At 32.9% G+C, this 19,680-nt stretch overlaps 1 protein-coding gene across 1 annotated transcript; it reads right to left on the bottom strand.

Annotated features, from left to right (window-relative positions):
- Positions 1-4,234: 4,234 nt before the first annotated feature.
- Positions 4,235-19,108, bottom strand: LOC110446398. The gene is made up of 18 exons (XM_021491530.1): positions 19,031-19,108; positions 16,473-16,688; positions 16,125-16,286; positions 15,739-15,798; positions 15,285-15,535; positions 14,717-14,797; positions 12,900-13,265; positions 12,158-12,258; positions 11,697-11,757; positions 10,897-11,079; positions 9,665-9,873; positions 8,891-9,164; positions 8,480-8,629; positions 7,676-7,871; positions 7,326-7,516; positions 6,463-6,726; positions 5,615-5,829; positions 4,235-5,254 (listed from the first exon to the last, which is right to left on the bottom strand). Exons 1-18 carry the CDS (start codon positions 19,080-19,082, stop codon positions 5,164-5,166), a joined length of 3,123 nt encoding a protein of 1,040 aa, XP_021347205.1. The 5' UTR covers positions 19,083-19,108; the 3' UTR covers positions 4,235-5,163.
- Between the last annotated feature and the right edge of the window lie 572 nt (positions 19,109-19,680).

The raw sequence follows: 19,680 nt of genomic DNA, 5'->3' as shown, positions 1-19,680 counted from the left end.
TATATAAGATCAATAGTGAACTATGTATGTAATTATTTAGAGTTAATTATATATCGGTTTAATTATAGATACCTCATATATGACCAACTGGCTGCGAAATACATTTTTATTGTTAAAGTACAAACTTGTTTACGTCTAATAATGTAAACGACTGCAGAAATCAGATATCAGATATCAAATATCAGATATCAGAAATCAGATATCAAATATCAGATATCAGAAATCAGATATCAGATATCAGATATCAGAAATCAGATATCAGATATCAGATATCAAGACTAAATTATGATATGATGTTAAAACTTTCCCTATGGCAGTCTATAAAGATATATAGCGCAAAATTGAAACTGAAAAAAACAACAAAAAAAACCTGAAATTTTCTTTTTAAAACGGAGAAGCAATACTGTTCCGATTGTATTGTAAATGTCGAGCGGGGTCTCGATTAGTTGGAGTATGTGCGCATATTGCGGCAATACTTTGGTACCTTGGATATGCCCAACATTGTGAAAACCTGTCATATGGAGTCAAAGATTGGGAAAGATGCATTGCGGATGCTAGCCAGATTCCGGAAGTTGTTGACGAGAGTGACAGTGATGAAAGCGTTGTTGAGGAATGAAGTATTGTGAATAACTTATCTTTCGCGAGATATTAATTATGGCTTTAACAAGTTTCTGTTAAAGAATTTGTCTCAAAATAAAATATAATTGTTTTGTTTTTTGAAATGAAGTACTCATTAAATCTAGAGATTATTAGGTAAAGTATGTGCTAAATATAAGTCATTTACAATAATGCTAAATAGGAAATGAAATATCTTAGAATGAAAAGTGATGGTGAAATATCTTTCCACACTTACTGGGACATACACTGACTCACTAGTATTGGCAAAGTTTCTTGTCATCTTTGTTAGTAGCAATATCCGGTGTCAACTTACCTGAACACTGCTGTCTAAACGGCACAACGTGTGTTACCAATTATGTGTATATCTTAACGCTGTTGATTAACTTGTTTTACTTTGTTTTCCTGAAGCTCTTACTCAGTTACCTAGTATGTTATTTTTACGGTTTAGATCAGACTAATAATGTAATTTCTTGATAGCATTGTATATAAAAGCATGTATATGTTACACATTCTTCAGAGAACTCTGTGAAATATTAGTGTTTTTTTCATATGTTTGGTGTCATTCGTAATCCTTACAATCACATACTAGAATAAAAACATGCATCCTGAAAACATCTATTTCACCAGAATTATCAAGCATTATCAAGCATACGTCGAAAAAACTCGGTCCATGCAGAGAGATATCTATATATAATAACTATGGCTGTAACGATACACATATGCCCCGATACGATACGTATCACGATATCTACCGATACGATACACTTTGATACGATACAGGATGACGAAATGTTATGATTCCTTTTCAAATGCGTCGCCATGTTTGATGTGTTCCCTGACTTGTAACTTAAATCTACGAAACACAGTACTTTAAAATTACCATCACCAGAGGGCGGGGTTTTACATTCGTTTCCGGACGTTTTGTCAACGCCATTAAACATTTCAATGAATAATGAAATATTGAAAAATATACCTATACAAGCATTCATGAAGTACCCGTGTATTCACTTTTATCGAGAACAATGTAAGAAAATGTGTCAAATCTCCAGAATAATGCCATATATTTCCACTGAATAAATCATAGCTAAGCACAAAGCCAACAAGGCTAACTGAAGTTGGAAAAAAGCATGCAAAGCAAGTGAGATTTTACCTGTACGCCATTCAAAACACCTTCAAGTTCTCACTCAGGTAATCTGGCTTGACTTGTATCAATAGCCTTGCTAGCTTCATGAATTATTGTAGAATATCCAATGCAAATACATGAAATCATTCTTTTTGAAGCAGTTTCTTACATTTTTCTGGTTAATAGTGAAAACATGGATACTTCAGGAATGCATATACAGGTATTTTTTACATGAATTAAAATATTCAACGTAATTTTGGGCCACTCAACTTCTGACTTCAAAAATTGAAAAGGGTGGGTCAACCGTTGACCAATGAAAACATTTACCAGAATCCCGGTAAGCCTCGTTATGATGTCACAAAACAAAAGCACTGGGTTTGACCAGACTCTCTGTTCGGCGTAGCTTGGGCAGGCAACAAGAGTCTGGTTGAACGAGACTAATATATATGGCGACGTGAGGTTGTGGTAGAGTGATCGAAACGTATCATAGTAGAAAGGTGGACATTCGTTCCATTATCTCTCAAAATTAAATTTTCTATATGTGTTTATATATTTTTTTGTATGTCCGACCCCATTCCGGGTGCAAGGGTCTTGGTGATATAGTGAAACAAAAAAACGTATTTGCATACTTAAGAAATAAAAATTATAATATATTTTGTCTTCAGGATACACATTTTACAGCAGAAAAGGAAAATTTAATTCGGGCTAATTGGGGTCTTGACTGCCTTTTTAATTCCTACAATTCAAACTCTAGAGGGGTTGCCATTCTTTTTTATAATAATTTTGAATATAAGATTTTAACACTATAAAATATGACAATGGGAATATTTTAGCTTTTAACATCCAATTAGAAGGTGAAAAACTTGAAACAGTGCAATTTGTTTTAAAAGAGTTGAAAAATTTTCAGTTTGTAATATGTGAGGATTTTAATTTAGTTATTGATCCGAAATAAGACTGTGACAATTATCGGCAAATAAATAACCCAAGGCTAGAGATAAAGTGTTAGGACTTAAACAAGAACTAATCTTAATATTAAATTCAGGAAGACTAAAGGGGCACAGGATATTTCTGCTGTTTTATGCCAAAATGATAGAAAACCTACGTCACAAAGGAAATGGTCTACATTCAGGACAAATAATGGAAAAAAATATACATGTCCTTTTAAAACTACTGATAGTACTAAATTAAGATGGCTTCAATGCCAAATTAACCATATAATCTTCACTACATACATACTCCTACATAAAATGAGAATAAAACAAAATTCAACTTCTACTTTTTGTAAAAAATATCCAGGAACAATTGAACATCTATTTTGGGATTGTGGTAAAGTATGTGAAATTTTGAGAGAGCTTAAACAATTGCTTGCAACCAGTAATATTGATTTGAATTTTGACAAACAGGAATTTTTATTTGGACAATTCAGTTCTAAGGATGCTGATTTGAAAGTGGAAAATCTTATCCTTTTATTGATTAAACAATACATTCTTAAACTGAAATGTCTAGAAATGGAACTTAATATAACGAGTTTAAAGAATCACATAGTTTTTGAACTTAAATCTTATAAGATCTTGATAAATAAGCATAAAACCTGCATACATAATATAGACTTACACAATAAAGTGGAAAAATGGCTTCTCTTATAAAATAACGTGAACAATTATCATTACACTATTTAAAAGAAAGGTTTGCNTTTGCAATCCCCCCACTTACCCCCGCGTGTGTGTGTGTGTATGTGTGTACAGTATATAATTGGTCTCTTGTAAAGAGGTGTCCGTTGTGAAGGGAATTGTATTCAATGTTATGTATGCTTGTTGCTTTGTGTATAAATGTGTTGTTTATAAAAAATAAAAATTGAATAACAAAAATATTGCATGTGACATCCTACAGGTGTAAAGTCGTCATTCAATATACTTACTGGCACAGTCGGCATATATATATATATATATATATATTAGCTATAGTCTAGTTATGATTAAATCATCGACATATACTTTGAAGAAATCAATCGGCTGAAAACGTATCAATGTCAATGTTCAATTCGGCCTCACCTGCAGACGACATGTGCGCCTCGGTCCGCCGTTATTTTCCTGTTTAAGTAGGGCACAAAGCCGTTCATTGGAAAGTTACATATTATGTTACACCGAAGTATTTCCACATCAACAATGTCAAACCCTTCAAAACCTTTATTATCATCGTATGTGACGCTGGAGAATAAATGTTTACGCTACACATATATGGTTAAATTCCTGAAGTCAGGTCAGGTAATACTAAAAACCGAACCGAAACGAAAAACGGGGAAAACATATAGGCGAACACCGAACCGAAGCAATTTAGCGCGGTTTTCGGTGCACCGCGGTGTATCGTAACAGCCCTACCAGATTAACGTTAAGACATTTTGTTGATGGTTAAGTAGTTTGTTGATAATTAAAAGTACAAAGCAAATAGTTCGAAATTCAGGTTTTTTTTTATTTTTTTTTCTAAACACTCCTTTATAGTCATTACTTCACGATCTAAATTGAGGCAAACGCTGAGCGGAACTAATTTATATGCATACATATATACAAATATATGTATCAATCTGTATGGAAATCTATCTACGCGTAATTATGTTGCTTCAAACGTTAAAACAACTGTTTCATCCAATAACTGCATATGAAAATAAATCTATTTTAAAATACTGGGTTATATTATTTAACTAAGCGCACAAAAACAAAAACAAACCGAGTAGAAAGACATGTAAATAATCTTTCATTGTCGATGGAATGTAAACTAAGCGCACAGTATATGCATATTACAATATTCCTGAGGAATATAACACAAAAAAACGAATTTAGGAATTTTAATATTCCACTAGGGATTTTTGTTTTAATTTAAAATGTAATTATATTTGATAGTATGATTACGTTCATTCTAGCAAGAATTGACATGTTCTATTCAAAGGGTCTTTAAAGAGAATAATAAATATGCTACAGAAAGAAAACGAGAAAACTAATTATTATTTTAGACACTGGAAAAGGACAAGCTAATTCGTGAAACGATCAACTGAGCTAACCTATTTGGTTTTTATATGAATCTATATCTAATATAACAATTTGCTATTCTAATACAACTATCTAAGATATACTTATAGTTTTCATATTCACAAATCGTCCAGTATGGATTAACTGGTTCAAATAGCACAAACATCTTGTGATTCAACTATCGTTTATGAACCTGAATCCAGGCACTATATCATCAGGGAATTGTCAATTCAAATTGATTGTAACGACAACATAGCGAACTATCACGGCCGTCAATGCATACCTTGCATCCTGTTTATAGGTATATATACACTGAGTACATATAGACCAAAGAGTTTCTGGTAAACTATCACCAATTGAATATTCTCAGTTCTTTGGAAACGACAATTTGAACTTATTTTATTTCTTGTAATGGGTGGCAGCTGGAGGGTTGGAATACACATGCAGATCTTCGTAGGTTTCCCCAATATACTGATCATGAACATGCATCCTGAAAGCAAATATAAATGACGTAAAAATGAGTTGCATTTGAAATGTAATAATTTGTCAATACCTTATGAACGTTCCAAATTACATGAAGCTTAGGTATCGATTTTTTTCGTAAATATCAAACTAAAAGACACATTTTTTCAACCACTACAAAGATATTGTTGAAAAATCATATTTACTGATGACGCTAAACTGAACCTGTTCAAAGTCTGAATATTTCTGATCAAGCATAATCACATAATTGTAATAGTGGCAGCATCGTCTGCTTAATTCACATAACACAGCCAAGTTCTCTAAGATTGACAATTGATGTATACATAAATATATCTAAATTTATTAAAAAAAACAACTGATATCTTACTTTGACTTGACGCAAAATTTATACAGGACTCCTCCAATAATTGCAATGAGAGCCAAGCCTCCTAGGACGGCTCCGATGATCCACATATTAGAGTTCTTGTCATTGTTGTGATCGTCTTCTTTATCATCGCCGTCATCGTCGTCGTGCTTTTTATTGTTGCGACACTTTTCCGAGCTGAGAGAGTAGCAGACATCTCCAGTCACGCAGATATCGTTCTGATAATGAACAATTGCATGCATATGCAATTTAATCTTTTGAATGCAAAGACATATACTGTATGTAGTTAACGGAAATGGAAGAAATTTGATATACAAGTGAAAGTGTGTTAAAAAGCAAAATGAATAGCTGAAATGTGTGTTATGGGACCATACTAATATTTACTTATATATTTACATTCTGATAGAGTAGTTATTTCGAACAGTTCTTTCAACAGCAAATTGAGTCATGACAAGAGTAAACTTGAAGACGTCACAAAAGAGAGTGTTGACGTAACGATAGCAAACGTTGTTATAGTGTCACATCAATATTTGTCTTATCAATGCATTTCATTGAAAGGAAGAAGAGCAGATGTATATATATATAAATGAACACATTCATAATTATGTATCCGAGAGTTTTGTCCTGGTCCATTTAATTATACATTTGCAATATTGTATTATTTTTGCATTGTGATATATTAGTCAGATACACTGATTATGATATTCTAGCTACAAATTTATCACTAAAACCAATACATTGTTTACTAGCTAGAGGCAAAATATGACCTTCCTTAATGTGTGCTCAATTAACTGAGCATTTTGTATAAACAGGACAATTATTTCAATAATGACGGAAGCACTTTTTCTTACCCTTTGCTTGCATACTATGCGCCCACCAGGCATCGTGCACATCATGCATGTCGAGTCGTAGATGACCACTGGTACAGGAGCACTGTAGTTATTGGCGTTATTGGACACAGAAACCATAAGCTGAGTGTACCTAGACAGAGAGGAACTACCAGATCGCCGCTTCCTTACATTGCCAAGGGGACATAACACCTCGCTGAAAGATTTCTTAATTGCCCCGATTGTTGACACGGTATCAACAGTAGTCGTATCTGCATCATTACCAGACTAAAAGTAATAAAATCAAGATAAATTGAATAATCGGTTATCGTATGTGGAATATTTTTCGAAAATAGGGGAAGCATGATAAAGGAAAGTATAGCACAACAAAAACATAATAAGAAATACATTATTACATTTATAATGGAATAAAATAGTATCCAAGTAACGTTAACAACAACTGAAAGCATTTGTAAACCTCCATACTTCGTATTTCTTAATTTATGTCAGAATTGTGATGACAAAATAGATATATAAAATACCTAAATAGATAAGTTTTAATAAAATGATATATAATAGAAGTTATGTAAACTGTATATGAAAACATGTTTGAACTTGTATTTTTCATTTTATATCAGAAAAGTGATCACATAATATATATATATATATATATATATATATATATAATAAACATCAATCCGCCTGAAGAAGCCCTAGAAGGCAGAAAGGCCTAGCGGACGATCTGAAAAATTTGTTTTTATTCTATATTTTCCTTCGCAAGGACTTATTTATTGATTATCTACTATATATATATATATATATATATATATATATAAATTAATGAATTATAATAAAATGAGACATTATGTAAATTACCACACGCATACCTTCATAACTTGTATTTTGCATTTCATGTCTGAACTGTGATCAAAATTTGACCCGAATAGCGATACCCCTCCACAGCTGGCCTTGGATCGGTCGCATAGGTTGTTGCTGGTTGGAGGGTATAAGACAGGACTTGCGTTAATGTCTATAGAACAATCGGGTCCAGTATATCTGTTGAAGCATTGGCAGGTTCCTATGTACAAAAAGACGTTAATCATTAAAGTCCTTATATTCCCTATCGGACATCTTGTGGATGAAATAGCGTACTATTATAACATAACACATATCACATCATAACTACACATATGAGTATTGAGTTGACAAGGCCATTTATTGTGTTTTCTTAGTTTACCTTGTACACAAGTTCCACGAGCCACATTTTCCTGTTTACAATCGTTTGGACATTGCATAGCCATGACCTCTTCTGCTGGTGATATATGGCCTTGAGTGGAAGATGTCCAGAGACTTGTGTTGAGTCGTACCTCGTTGCTACATGTCGACTTGAACGACTCAACCGCTCCCGAAGAGAACTTAGTATGTCCCGTTATCTTCAGGCAAAACAATACATATCTTGATCGTTTAATAAAGGTACCAAAAAGTAATAATAAAAGATATCAATATGATTCATAGACATTGCTTTTCTATGTTGTAATGTGTAAACAACATCATCGTACATTTATAAAATTATATATCGAAGTTGCCTATGACAACTATTTAAGGCTTTCACTTTCTGGTAGACAACAGCAGCCAATTGCATCTTCCTTTTGCATTTATTTTAGTGTAACAAAACGTTATATAATGTAGGGTTTGATCCATAGGCTTCCAATGGCTGATTTCTAATTACTAGGGGATTAGGGTGAAATAGTATGGGAGAAAGGGCATACGATACTTGCCTAATCTATAAAATATTAACCCTGATATAAATTCATGATGTTTCCGTTAATGATAAAATTCAAATTCAAATATTCGTACAAAACATATTATTGGCCATTATTCTTAAACAGGAATTGTTTACAAAAGTCTTGAAAATTCATCAATTAGACGTTTTGATTCGTTCGGCAACATTTATTCTCTTTTTGTTATTGCCATACATCTAGTATCTGGTAATCAACATATTTATATTGTATATTAGTCCGTTTAAGTTAATTTATTTTACCTGTATGTCACTAATACATATAGAAATGCTGTCAGAGTCATTAACAGTTGTATGCCGTTTGCATGCTGCAAATGCACTGCTTCCTGTTATAATTCGTGTGCAGTATTCTGTAGCAGACGTTCTGTTCCATCCATTTTTCCATTCTGCTAGCTGTAAGATACATCAACTCGAATGAAAGTTGAAAATGGAAGAATAATTTTAATCCGTATTCCTTTTTTTAATCGTATATCTTCATTTATATTTAGTAATACCATTCGTTTTGGTGATATTGACCGATCTACAGAAAAGTGCGTTAACATAATATTTAACATGTATTGATAAACGTAATCTGATCGTCAAGTTAGTAAATGAAGAACGAAATATCTATTTAAACAGACATTTCTTTTTTGATGCTATAATGAAAGCAATTACATTTGAAGGTGGAGGTTGATAGGCTACAAGACTCAACGGTGCATCGATTTCAGTATCATCAATTAGTCCATCGGCATCCCTTTTGCTACGATATGAACATTCCTGTTCATTCCAGTTCAAAGAGGGACATAGAGGCAGCCCTTCTCTCCATGAACAAGTCGCAGATTGATGAAAATCTGTGCCTATCACATTATTACAAGAACAAAAATAATATGGTCTGTCCAGTTTTGCGGTCCTCGACTTTTCAACAAACATGCTCTCCGTTGGGGAAACACTGAAAATGATAGTAATAAGTTATATACTTTTTTCCATGAACAAATATTACACTTTTACTTCGATAAAAAAAAACTACAAACTATGACAACTCGACCTTGCCAAGGTTAATTACCGGCTTTTCATCTGTATTTGTGTTGTAAATTCGGATAAACATAAATACCAGTTCTTGCCACACTTATAACTACTAATGAGAGTTTATACCTTTACAATATTTTGCACTGGTATTTGTTTCCAAATATCTGTTTAGGGAGTGTACATTGATTCAGTGTAAAATTGAATTTGAAGGTGGATACTTAGAAAAAGCACTTTCGACCAATCAGATAACAGGATTCTTACATTAAATTCAGTTATTTCCATAAACTTTAAATTTAACCGGCAAATGAATGGCAAAAGAAATGCAACTAAACTCTTTTGATCATGCAGTGACGTATTCCAAAACTTATTATTTAGAAACCATTTCCTGTACAGTCTGGCTTTTCTATATTCAACTAGATATACCTCCAGGCTTTGGTAAACTGCTCATCACTGGATACAGTTTTTCCAGATCTATCTATTCGGTCGTCATATCGGTTCCCGTTAAATGTACCGCACAATCCCTCTGTTTTGTTCCATTCAGATGGCGATATGTGAATCTCTACATCGAGATAATGTGACTGGTAAATTGGACTTATCTTGATTACTATATAGGTACCAGAGGGTAGATGTACCTGGAAAAATAAACATGGATTTTAACTAATGAATAATCCTTTTATTTATCGGTAATTAACAAATGCTTGTGTTTGTAATGGTAAAACTCCATCATTAGGTTTTCATATACTTCTATAATTGATTTTGTAAAAAGTACTTAGTTTAGAGGGCATTTTTTTAGCGTATAATCGATTTTGAGAGATTAGCGCATTGATGAATAGGTGCACTCGCAATAAATGCAAGAGGGGAGTATATTCATAGTCTAGAAACAGTACAAACATAATTACGTTAATATTTATAGCGAGAAAGAAAAGGTCGCTCAATTAGAAAACCATTAAAATATGTACATTGTACACTTACACTATATCACAGTCATGAAATATGATTGTATTTCACAAATATGACAGGAATAAGATATTAAGTGATATACATGTTTAAAGATTCCTATAATGCCCCTCTTTTGAATATTTTTGTTATTCTTTATGGCTTCAGACTGTTAAAAATACATCCTCATGTTATGTTTAAAATGTGTCCTAAATAAACATTACTTTTCATTTGTTCATCCTGTCTTGAAATAAAATGATTTCGTATGCAATACGAAATTCCATTACACTTGAGTAAAAGAGAAATTAAAGGGACATGGAAGCGGTCGTATACGCTTTGATGTTTCCCAAAGACTTGGTCATATTATTGATCGTAGAGAAACAAAGACAAGACATATTTCATATTCCATTATCAATAAATAAAGAAATACACTAGACCTTCAAGATGCCCCTGCTATATAAATAGATGATATATTAGACATGATTATAAGCGTATATCAGCTGAATGTATTAATATGATCCGTGTGTATGGAAATAGTAACCAATTTATCAACTTAGCTAATAGATGAAATAATATCAACAACATTATTTAATAATCTGTCATATATAATGAACGATATTTGTTACGTTGATGTTTTGATATTCCCTTGTTCTAAAGGTTCTGTGGAATGAAAATACAGCTGATACGCAAACAGTTTTTATGATACAGGATATACTTACTTCATAATTGCGTCCATTGTCCTTCTCATAGATATCTAGTCGATTTGTGTCTTTGCTGCAATACCTTTTGAATACCCATTTACCGGGATATTCACATCCGTATATAATAAATATATCGGCTCCCGCCTGAACTCCAACGGCACAGTTTCCAAAATCTGTTATGTTTGTTGAAATAGTTTGTACCTGCAACAACAAAAACAACAACAAAGTGAGTGTTTACATTTTTTCAATAACAGATAGTTGTATGTTGACTACGCATACATGAAATCACGTAATAAATGTAATGTATTGCTTTACGAAGACACCTAAACAGGATATTAAATGTTAAAGCAAAATTAAAATATTTGTTGTCTCATCTATTGTGTATACGAAAATAAAATAATAATTGTCTCTGTTTTTGAAGTAATGCTATTTTTATCATGATTCAACTGCTATTTAAACACTAACTATTAAATAAAACACGATGGTGTGGAATAAAGTTCGTCATCTTGTACAGAGTGATGTTAAACATATAATATAAATTTTCATTTGTTAAATCAATTGCACATTAGCATATTATACAATTTTGACTCAAAAATACATTTAATAAAGCGTATTACCATTCAAGAACAAACGGGCTTTCACCGACCATGTGAAATGTTTTCCAACCAATAAGGTTTTGTAGAGAATAAATTCAATGTTGATAAAAACGGATTTCGAACGTATATCAATCTTATTTAAGTTTTGAAAGGAAGGTTTATGTTCATAAACATAAATTGCCAGTTAAAGTATATTTTGATATTTAGAATATATCTACTTACTGAATATGGCTTTTCTTTGTTTTTGTACAAGATATATTCTCCAATAGAAGCAAACTGACGACTTTGCAATAAGAAGAAAGAAACAAATGTGTAATGTCAAATATAAGTAAAACAATTTAATATTAATTAGATAAGGATAGCATTGTTAACTGTAACAATAAATTCAATTCATTAATTCGAAACCTGCTTCGTCATAAAATGCATTATTAAGCAGGAATCTATATAATATGACCCCCTATACTATCAAAATACCGGAAACAATCCGACCGACTATTGATAAAAAGTGTAAAAAAGAACGAAAAAATCTGCAATATGCATCTGCAGTGCAAACAGATATTACGTATGTTCTTGAGTGTGTTCAAAGCATATATTTCGTTCGTTGTATTGAACGGTTTAGTTCTCAGACTTCGAAAAATGTAGTTTGGAGTGACACGAATCATTATTGGCATATAACTGCTCACCCATAATATGAAGTACTGTCAAACTGTTTTATATGTGGATCTGTAATGGACTTGCAAACGTGTCCTTTCTTTGACGCAACACCCGGATCTGTTATTACTACCTGCAAGTATATTAATTAAAAACAAATAAGACAAACGTTACGTTTTGAAATGTTTCCAAAATATATGTACACGAACAATAAACCATATGGTTTGTTTTGAAGCAAGGAATATTGCAAAGGGGAAACGCGGTGTTCAAATGAAGCTCTCATTCTTACATACACAGAGTTTATATCTAAGGATAACGATTTCTAATTTTGCGTCACACACAATTACCTGATAAATTAGTTATCAGTACAATTTTGAATTTTTAAAAACGTTATCAACTCTTTAGAAAACTTAGAGTATTGATACAATACACAACCATCAATAACAAGTTTAATATGTCTTGTTTATTATTTTATGTATTTTCAAACGAAGACATTACAAGTAAGTGTGTTATTTGTATGCCTTCCTGGGATTATAACAGAATCTTAGATTTAAGGATTTGCTAATCGTTATTTGTGATTGGTTAAGTCGAAACTTACGATAACTTTAGACTTAAGATCGTGTCATGATTGCGAGGCCTGACATGGTGTACATATTGATGTAACCGAATGTGGACGACTGTGACGTCACATTTCATCTGTAAAACTACCAATATAAATAATTAAGAAAAAATAATAAATTAATCATAAAAATTAATTTGGTAAATACAACTTACTTTTATATCTGGCAATACGAAATTGTTCCAAAGACTGTCATAATCGTTCTGAAGAGTACGTAATTTTAGGATCGCTGTATACTGTGATCTATATTGTTGGTCAGCTAAAGCAGATATGACCATATTTTGGTAAGTACGCCAGCGGAAGCCGTCAAACTTAACACCGCAATGAGAATGATTGTGATGATCCAGCTTTGTCATATTTCTGTTGCACTGCGTGTTCCTTGGCAGCTGTTCAGACAGATCAAACATTTCTATGTATATCGTGCAATGGGGACGAATAGAAGGGCAAGCTATCGGGACAGTCGTTCGGATTCCGACGACTGCAGTATCTCCGCTATTCACTGTGATCCGTGGTTGCCTTATCTACAATTTACAAACAAAACATTATGGATCTGGTATGGTATTGAGTTCTTTTTTATAGAGAATATATTTATGAAAAATGAAGTAATACAATGCATCAGCAACTGCAAAGGCTGATATTTATATAGACAACATATTACTTATTTGTTGATTTTATGCATAATTAAATTTATCAAAGGTTGTATTTTTACAGTTTTATATCAAAGTCGAAATTGAGAAACGATCTCTCGAATGAAGTACATACCATGAATATGCAATATTTTGATTTCACAACTCAAATTGCGCACATGGTTATCATTGATGAGGATTATAGCTCGAGTGAATTATTTCAAATCCAACAAAAAATTGATGTAATCTGATATCTAAGGTGAACTCAAATGTGGTATTGACATTATTAAATATCATACTTTAATATATATATAAATACATGTAAAAAAGAAATAAACAAGTCCTTGCGAAGGAAAATATTGTAACGTGACGGGGAGGAGGTTTCCAGAATACAACATTTCACTGCAAAGTTATATTGACAAGTTTATTTACACTTTATATACAACTTACAACATCACGGTCAGCATAGTCCATGACAACACCTGAGATAATCCCTTAGCTAATGTATCTCAGCTAAGCTATACAGGAGACAGCCTTATCACGTATGTACTCCACTAGATCACTCTCTTCTCTCCCCGGACCCCACGCCGGTCTCCCCTCAGCTATTACTCATACATGTAGGTGTACCTGAGGCCAGCCCTGTAGCAGTGACAGCTCCCATGAGCTTAAAGGTCAACTCACCGGCTCAGCCATGTTCCAGCCTGCCTGCTATCAGTATGGTCCCCCCTCCCGGTGTCAACTAAAGCCTGTACTAAATACATGCCCCATCATCCTTCTCAACACATTAGTCTTAACACAATATGCACGATTAGGAATATATAAACACCAATTTATCACAATATATAATAATATAATATAATTAATATGATATAATATGATATGACATATAAACATGCATATATAGTAGATACTAAATAAAAATCATTGTGAAAACAAATATAAAATGAAAACATAAATATGTAAAATCTACCGCATATATATATATATATATATATATATATATATATATATATTTCATACGTACAGCAGTAAGATTAACCTACAAGCTAAACATGTTATTATTATCAATTCATAACAAGAACTATTGCGCGCGAAAGCTTTCTAATAAAGTCAATTTGTCTATCAATAAGGGACTGTTCGATTGTATCGAGACAAATCAACCCATTAGCTCCAACGTGAAAGAAATATAGGCTCATTGGATAAGGCGAATATTTGTTTTGCTATAAAAGACGTACGGTAACTAGTATTGCATAACATGAAACGTGTCTGTTTCACATTTGAAAGAATGTTAAAGGTTATAAAACTTGTAGTCTTTTTTATTAAATTTAATAATGATTTTATTGTACCTCAAATCCGGCGTAGAACTTTTGACTGTAATAAAATGCCGTAGAAGAGTGTGTGTTGTGGGCGCGAATGGCACATCTCACCTACAATTAACAAAATAAATAAATAAATATTTCCCACAAATATTTTGTGTAAGCATACAAATTACGCATGAGCAGAAAGGGAAACAGAATGTGCTGAACTCTCATGTTACCATATTTTGTAAAATAAATTATACTAATGGATGAGAAAAAAAATAAGTCTATAGTAAAGTGATTATTCAACAAGATCATACCATTGAAATACGCATTGCGATCTATTTACCAGTTAGACACCCATCATGAGCCTCATTTGAACACATAGTGTAAATTGTAGCATTTATGAGGTTCTTATTATAAAAATGCAACCTCAAGAAAACGTGAAAAAGTATTTTTTCACCAAATTTAAATCTTTATCAATATGGTGTTATGTCAGCAATCTACCGTTAAAGCATATGTACCTTTTTCAAAATAGGTAACTATCAATTTTATTTGAGTTGTAAAGCTACGAGGAAACCTAACATTCTTTAAAAAAACTTTAAAACGTTATTACATGCATTCCTATGTTTTGGCCAGTTACATTCCATTCCCTTTCGATTAACCTCCCATCAGTAAGAAGTGAAGAATATGACAAGTTCAACTTGCGATTCACTTCTGTGCCCTCAACTTCCCACACAACGTCGAATTGCAGACTTCGATACATCGATGATACACCTGCACATGTAAATTTTAAGTGTCGTTGGCCTGGGTTGTTTGTAAGACCAGGCGAAACTCGTGGTGCTACTCTGAAGCTAAGGTGGCTTGCTGAAAAAAATGTAAGGTTTTTTTCTTCGGTAATCGAGAAAATGAGCAGATAATATCTTTTTCATTTACAAGTCAGACTTTGATTAACTTGAAATGAACACGACATTTGATTAAATTAAAACAAGTATTCTTGGTCAAAAATCATTTGTTTAACAAATAATATCATATATTCATCTTCCAAAACACTCAATATCATGACTTACATGAGCAAGGAGCATAGCCTGTTAGGGACGATTCTGATCCTGTGCACCTCCGTGAACCACCTGATTATTTTGGTTAAAAAATTATGGAATTACATGTGTTGTGAAAATAACAAAACTGACAATATATACACTATGAAGTATAGCTTAAAAAACCAGAATACAATGACAATATATATCAGACAGTATATAGGAACTGTAGTGCAAAGAAAACTGTTTTATTATTGCATTATTGCAAATTATGTGGAGCAGTTTTAATTTGCAACCTTTAATATGATTTGTCCAAAAAGTTAAACCTCTGTTATTTAAAGCACATTTGACATGAAATTAAGATCAGATTCGCGTTTTGATACAATATATGTGCAACTTATTATAATGTATTTACTTACGGAAACAGTACCGCCCTGTGCTTGCCTTCATTGGATGTAGGTTATACACGTAAAAGCCGTCACATCTCTTTACTTGAATGGTTGAAGACGATCCACAGCACCCAACGAATGTATGCTTGCATGCCTGTACAGTTTCGATTTTACCTTTACTAGGCAATGTTCCTGAAATTAACCAAGCAACTGTGTTCAAAAGAAATATAAACGTACATGTATGTAACTCACTTTCATCAAATCAAATGAAAAAAAAAAATATAAAAAAAACATACATAAAAAAATATTATTTTTCATGTCAAAGTAAAAAGATAATTTCAGTTAAGGTACAATTGTGTTTTGTTCATTCATACAAACCATTTATCCACACTGGAAAAATTGTGCCGCAATCTGTCTGATTTGGACATGTTGTCATTAGGTCCCCATCCGATCTGTGAACATTTCGGTACCAGCCTGTCGTAAGGAAAGCGTCCGATAACTCGCTTTCTCCATTCTTCAGTGTGTATGACGTTAAACGTGTTGAATCATTTAGTGATATATATGAGAAGCATGGATCAGTCGCTCCAGATACACCTGTCAGGAAATATTAAATGTGTCATGAGGAGCTAAACAAAACTACATCAATGAAATAGTATATATTACAAAAACATCAGATAAATCAAACTATTGTAATGAAGAGGGTGGTTTTGATGTGCGTCCTTATTGTTTAAAGTCATAGTAATAGCGCCAAACTGTTATGAATAATTTCTAACCCAAAATTTGATATGCACATAAGGGGTGAAATACACCGGGTGGGAAGCCCGAAGACTTCCGACGGTTTAATTTTTTATATAATTTTAGCAGATTATTTTTCATGTTTTAACTTGCTTTGAAGTCGTAGAAGTTCTTTTTTTTTATCAACTTTCCGATTCGATTTTGTCTTTCTGTGTAAATAATGTAAAAAATATATATCACAATTTCTATTTTTTCTTTTATGTAATGTTATTTCAATATTTATCGGCTATGCTTGTCCAGCAGACTGGAACATCCACATGTCCACAGGTACTCGGAAATCCTATCTGATAAATATACCTAGGTCATTATTGAGACGTCATAAATCATTTATGCAGCAATTGTGACGTCATTGGAATGGTTTTTTTTATTTCTTCGTTCAAACCATTGCATGTGTATATACATCTCATACTGGATAAAGACCATATTAACCTTTGTAGAAATTGACCGATAAGTAAGTTCAAATAAATACCTCTTTATCAATGCACAAGAATAGATTTCTAACTACAGTTTGATATGAAAAGAACAAGGAAAAGAAACAAATGCAAAACAATGAATATATAAACGTTGTAAATGTGTATTTCCGTTATATTTGATCCCCATACCCAATGTCCATCCGGCTTTTTATGCTAGTACTTCGTACCTAGTAAGTCAAGTAATGGATATTTCGGAGGTACGATAGTTAAGTGGTAGGACGCCAGGCTTTCGACCGAAGGATTGCGGGTTCGAGTCCTGTCACGGCACTTTGTTGTACATTTGAACAAGATACTTTACACCGCTTGTTCCATTCTGCGCAGCTGTAAATAAGCACATTGTTGGTCAGTGCTAGACATTGGCAGCACCGGCCAAGGGAGCTGAGAGAAAGCTATTGTCTAGTTGCAAAGGCCATATAACCACGAATAATTATATGTGAACCGCGTTGAGATGACCTACAAACTAGGTTATGATAAAGTGGTAGATAAGAACCTTGAATTTTTATTATCATTGTTATTAATAAATTCAGTCACATTTATTTGTTTGCCGCTGATAATGATTTGGGAGAACTGGGGGTTCTAGGGCGATTTATGATAGGAACATGTACATGTATATACCGTTCGCACTGTTATGATGTACTATGTTCATTTAAGATATAACCGGTCATGACCATTTATCGAGCCGTAACGACCACATGCTTTGTACATATTGCATATGATTAGATAGTCTAGTGTAGTATCGCTAAACTATTGAAAGCGTTGCCGATTAAGTTTGGAGCTTGCGGGCATATGGATATGCAGGTGACGCAATGAAGCGCTATCGGTTCAAAGTTTTCCCGCATCGGCCCTACTCGTCAGAATTTTCTCCGAGAACTACATTATTTTTCTAAATGTATCAAACTGTGAAAAGTAGAGCTGTGTGCACGCTTTTTGCGGTCCGAATGTGACCTCCAGACAGCAGTTAAGATGTGGTGGTATGAAATATCACCAAGTTTATATCAGAATTGTCTTTTAGTTCATCGTCCTCAGAGTGATTACGTGGAGAAAAATGTGAAGGTTTATTGCAAATTAGTTTAGGGCCATTGTGGTCATTTACTTTTACACATGTTATTGAATGACATAAAGGAAATAAGGCACATGTTCCTACAACTTACTAGGCCTCTCTCTTTTATCACTTTACATTATACAAATCTATAATTCTGACAAAATCATCATAGGTGTCATAACATCATCTTCGATTGACAGGATACAACAGGTTACATTGATATGCTAAATATAAATAAATACATTAGTTCAATCACCGTATAAATATAAAGTATAAACTACAATCACTTTAGCAGGTCCACATTTATCAACAAGTGTTTATAAAGCACCGTCATTAAAAGCAAGGAATACCTAATTAGCATCGGCTTAGATAAATAAACATTCAATACTTTCTAATCCGCCAGTCAATATTTCCAATAAAAAAGTTTCTTATAAAGATATCAGTGTCACATTCAAATGTGAAATTAACTCATGCAAGCACAATATCGAAGTTTCGAAGTAGTCTGCAAGCAAAGTTAATATATAGTATGCGAGAAACTGTTGTCAAGATATTTGCTGATAGTGACTATAAGTGTTTAACAAAGCACACTCGCACATCATGTCAAAATGACCAAAACATTAACTTACCGTTATAGCCGACGGTGATAGTTACAAACAATAGCAATATTTGTTGCATCATTTCGCATCCTCAAGATAACATCTAACAGGTCTCTGCGAGGACAACAGTTACCGGGTATGTTTTATATCATTATAAGCACCACGTGATATGGTCAATCATGCCCTTATCGCTTAGGAACAAAACTAGCTGTCACGCTAAACACGATGTTCGCATATATACAAATGATATAAACTGCACATGTTACCTGCGAGCTGAATATCAAAGATAAGAAATAAACATACAGTTGAAAGTGGTACAACACTTATATACATGTAACATTGTAAAAAGAATCGAAACTATTTGAATCTTCTAAGCAAAGTTTGCATTTTTTTCTTGATTATTGTTTCATTTGATATTGAAACAAAATAAAATTGAACTGCATGCCCAAAATAATAACAAAATTACATTATAAAGATAAAATCTACATTATTATAGATATGAGTAGTCCTTTTTTTCGAAGATATGTTACATTTTGCATTGCTTTTTAGACTTTAATAATGCAGTTATTCAAGCAAAATTATCATGACGACATTGAAGAATCACTTTATTTTACCTTAATGTATAAGGCATCAACATGTCTTTATACATACGTATATAACGATATTGGGTACCTCCGTAG

Source organism: Mizuhopecten yessoensis, unplaced genomic scaffold, assembly GCF_002113885.1.
Source record: "Mizuhopecten yessoensis strain PY_sf001 unplaced genomic scaffold, ASM211388v2 scaffold2681, whole genome shotgun sequence".
Taxonomy (NCBI): domain Eukaryota; kingdom Metazoa; phylum Mollusca; class Bivalvia; order Pectinida; family Pectinidae; genus Mizuhopecten; species Mizuhopecten yessoensis.
This window is presented reverse-complemented; position numbering and strand designations above follow the sequence as displayed.

Excerpts from the sequence above, each read along its gene's own strand:
- LOC110446398 (XM_021491530.1), bottom strand. The coding sequence starts at position 19,082 with ATGATGCAACAAATATTGCTATTGTTTGTAACTATCACCGTCGGCTAT. Across the intron at positions 11,080-11,696 it reads ACAAAGAAAAGCCATATTCA|GTACAAACTATTTCAACAAA; the intron begins GTAAGTAGATAT and ends TTGTTGTTGCAG. Across the intron at positions 7,872-8,479 it reads TATGTATTAGTGACATACAG|ATAACGGGACATACTAAGTT; the intron begins GTAAAATAAATT and ends TTTTGCCTGAAG.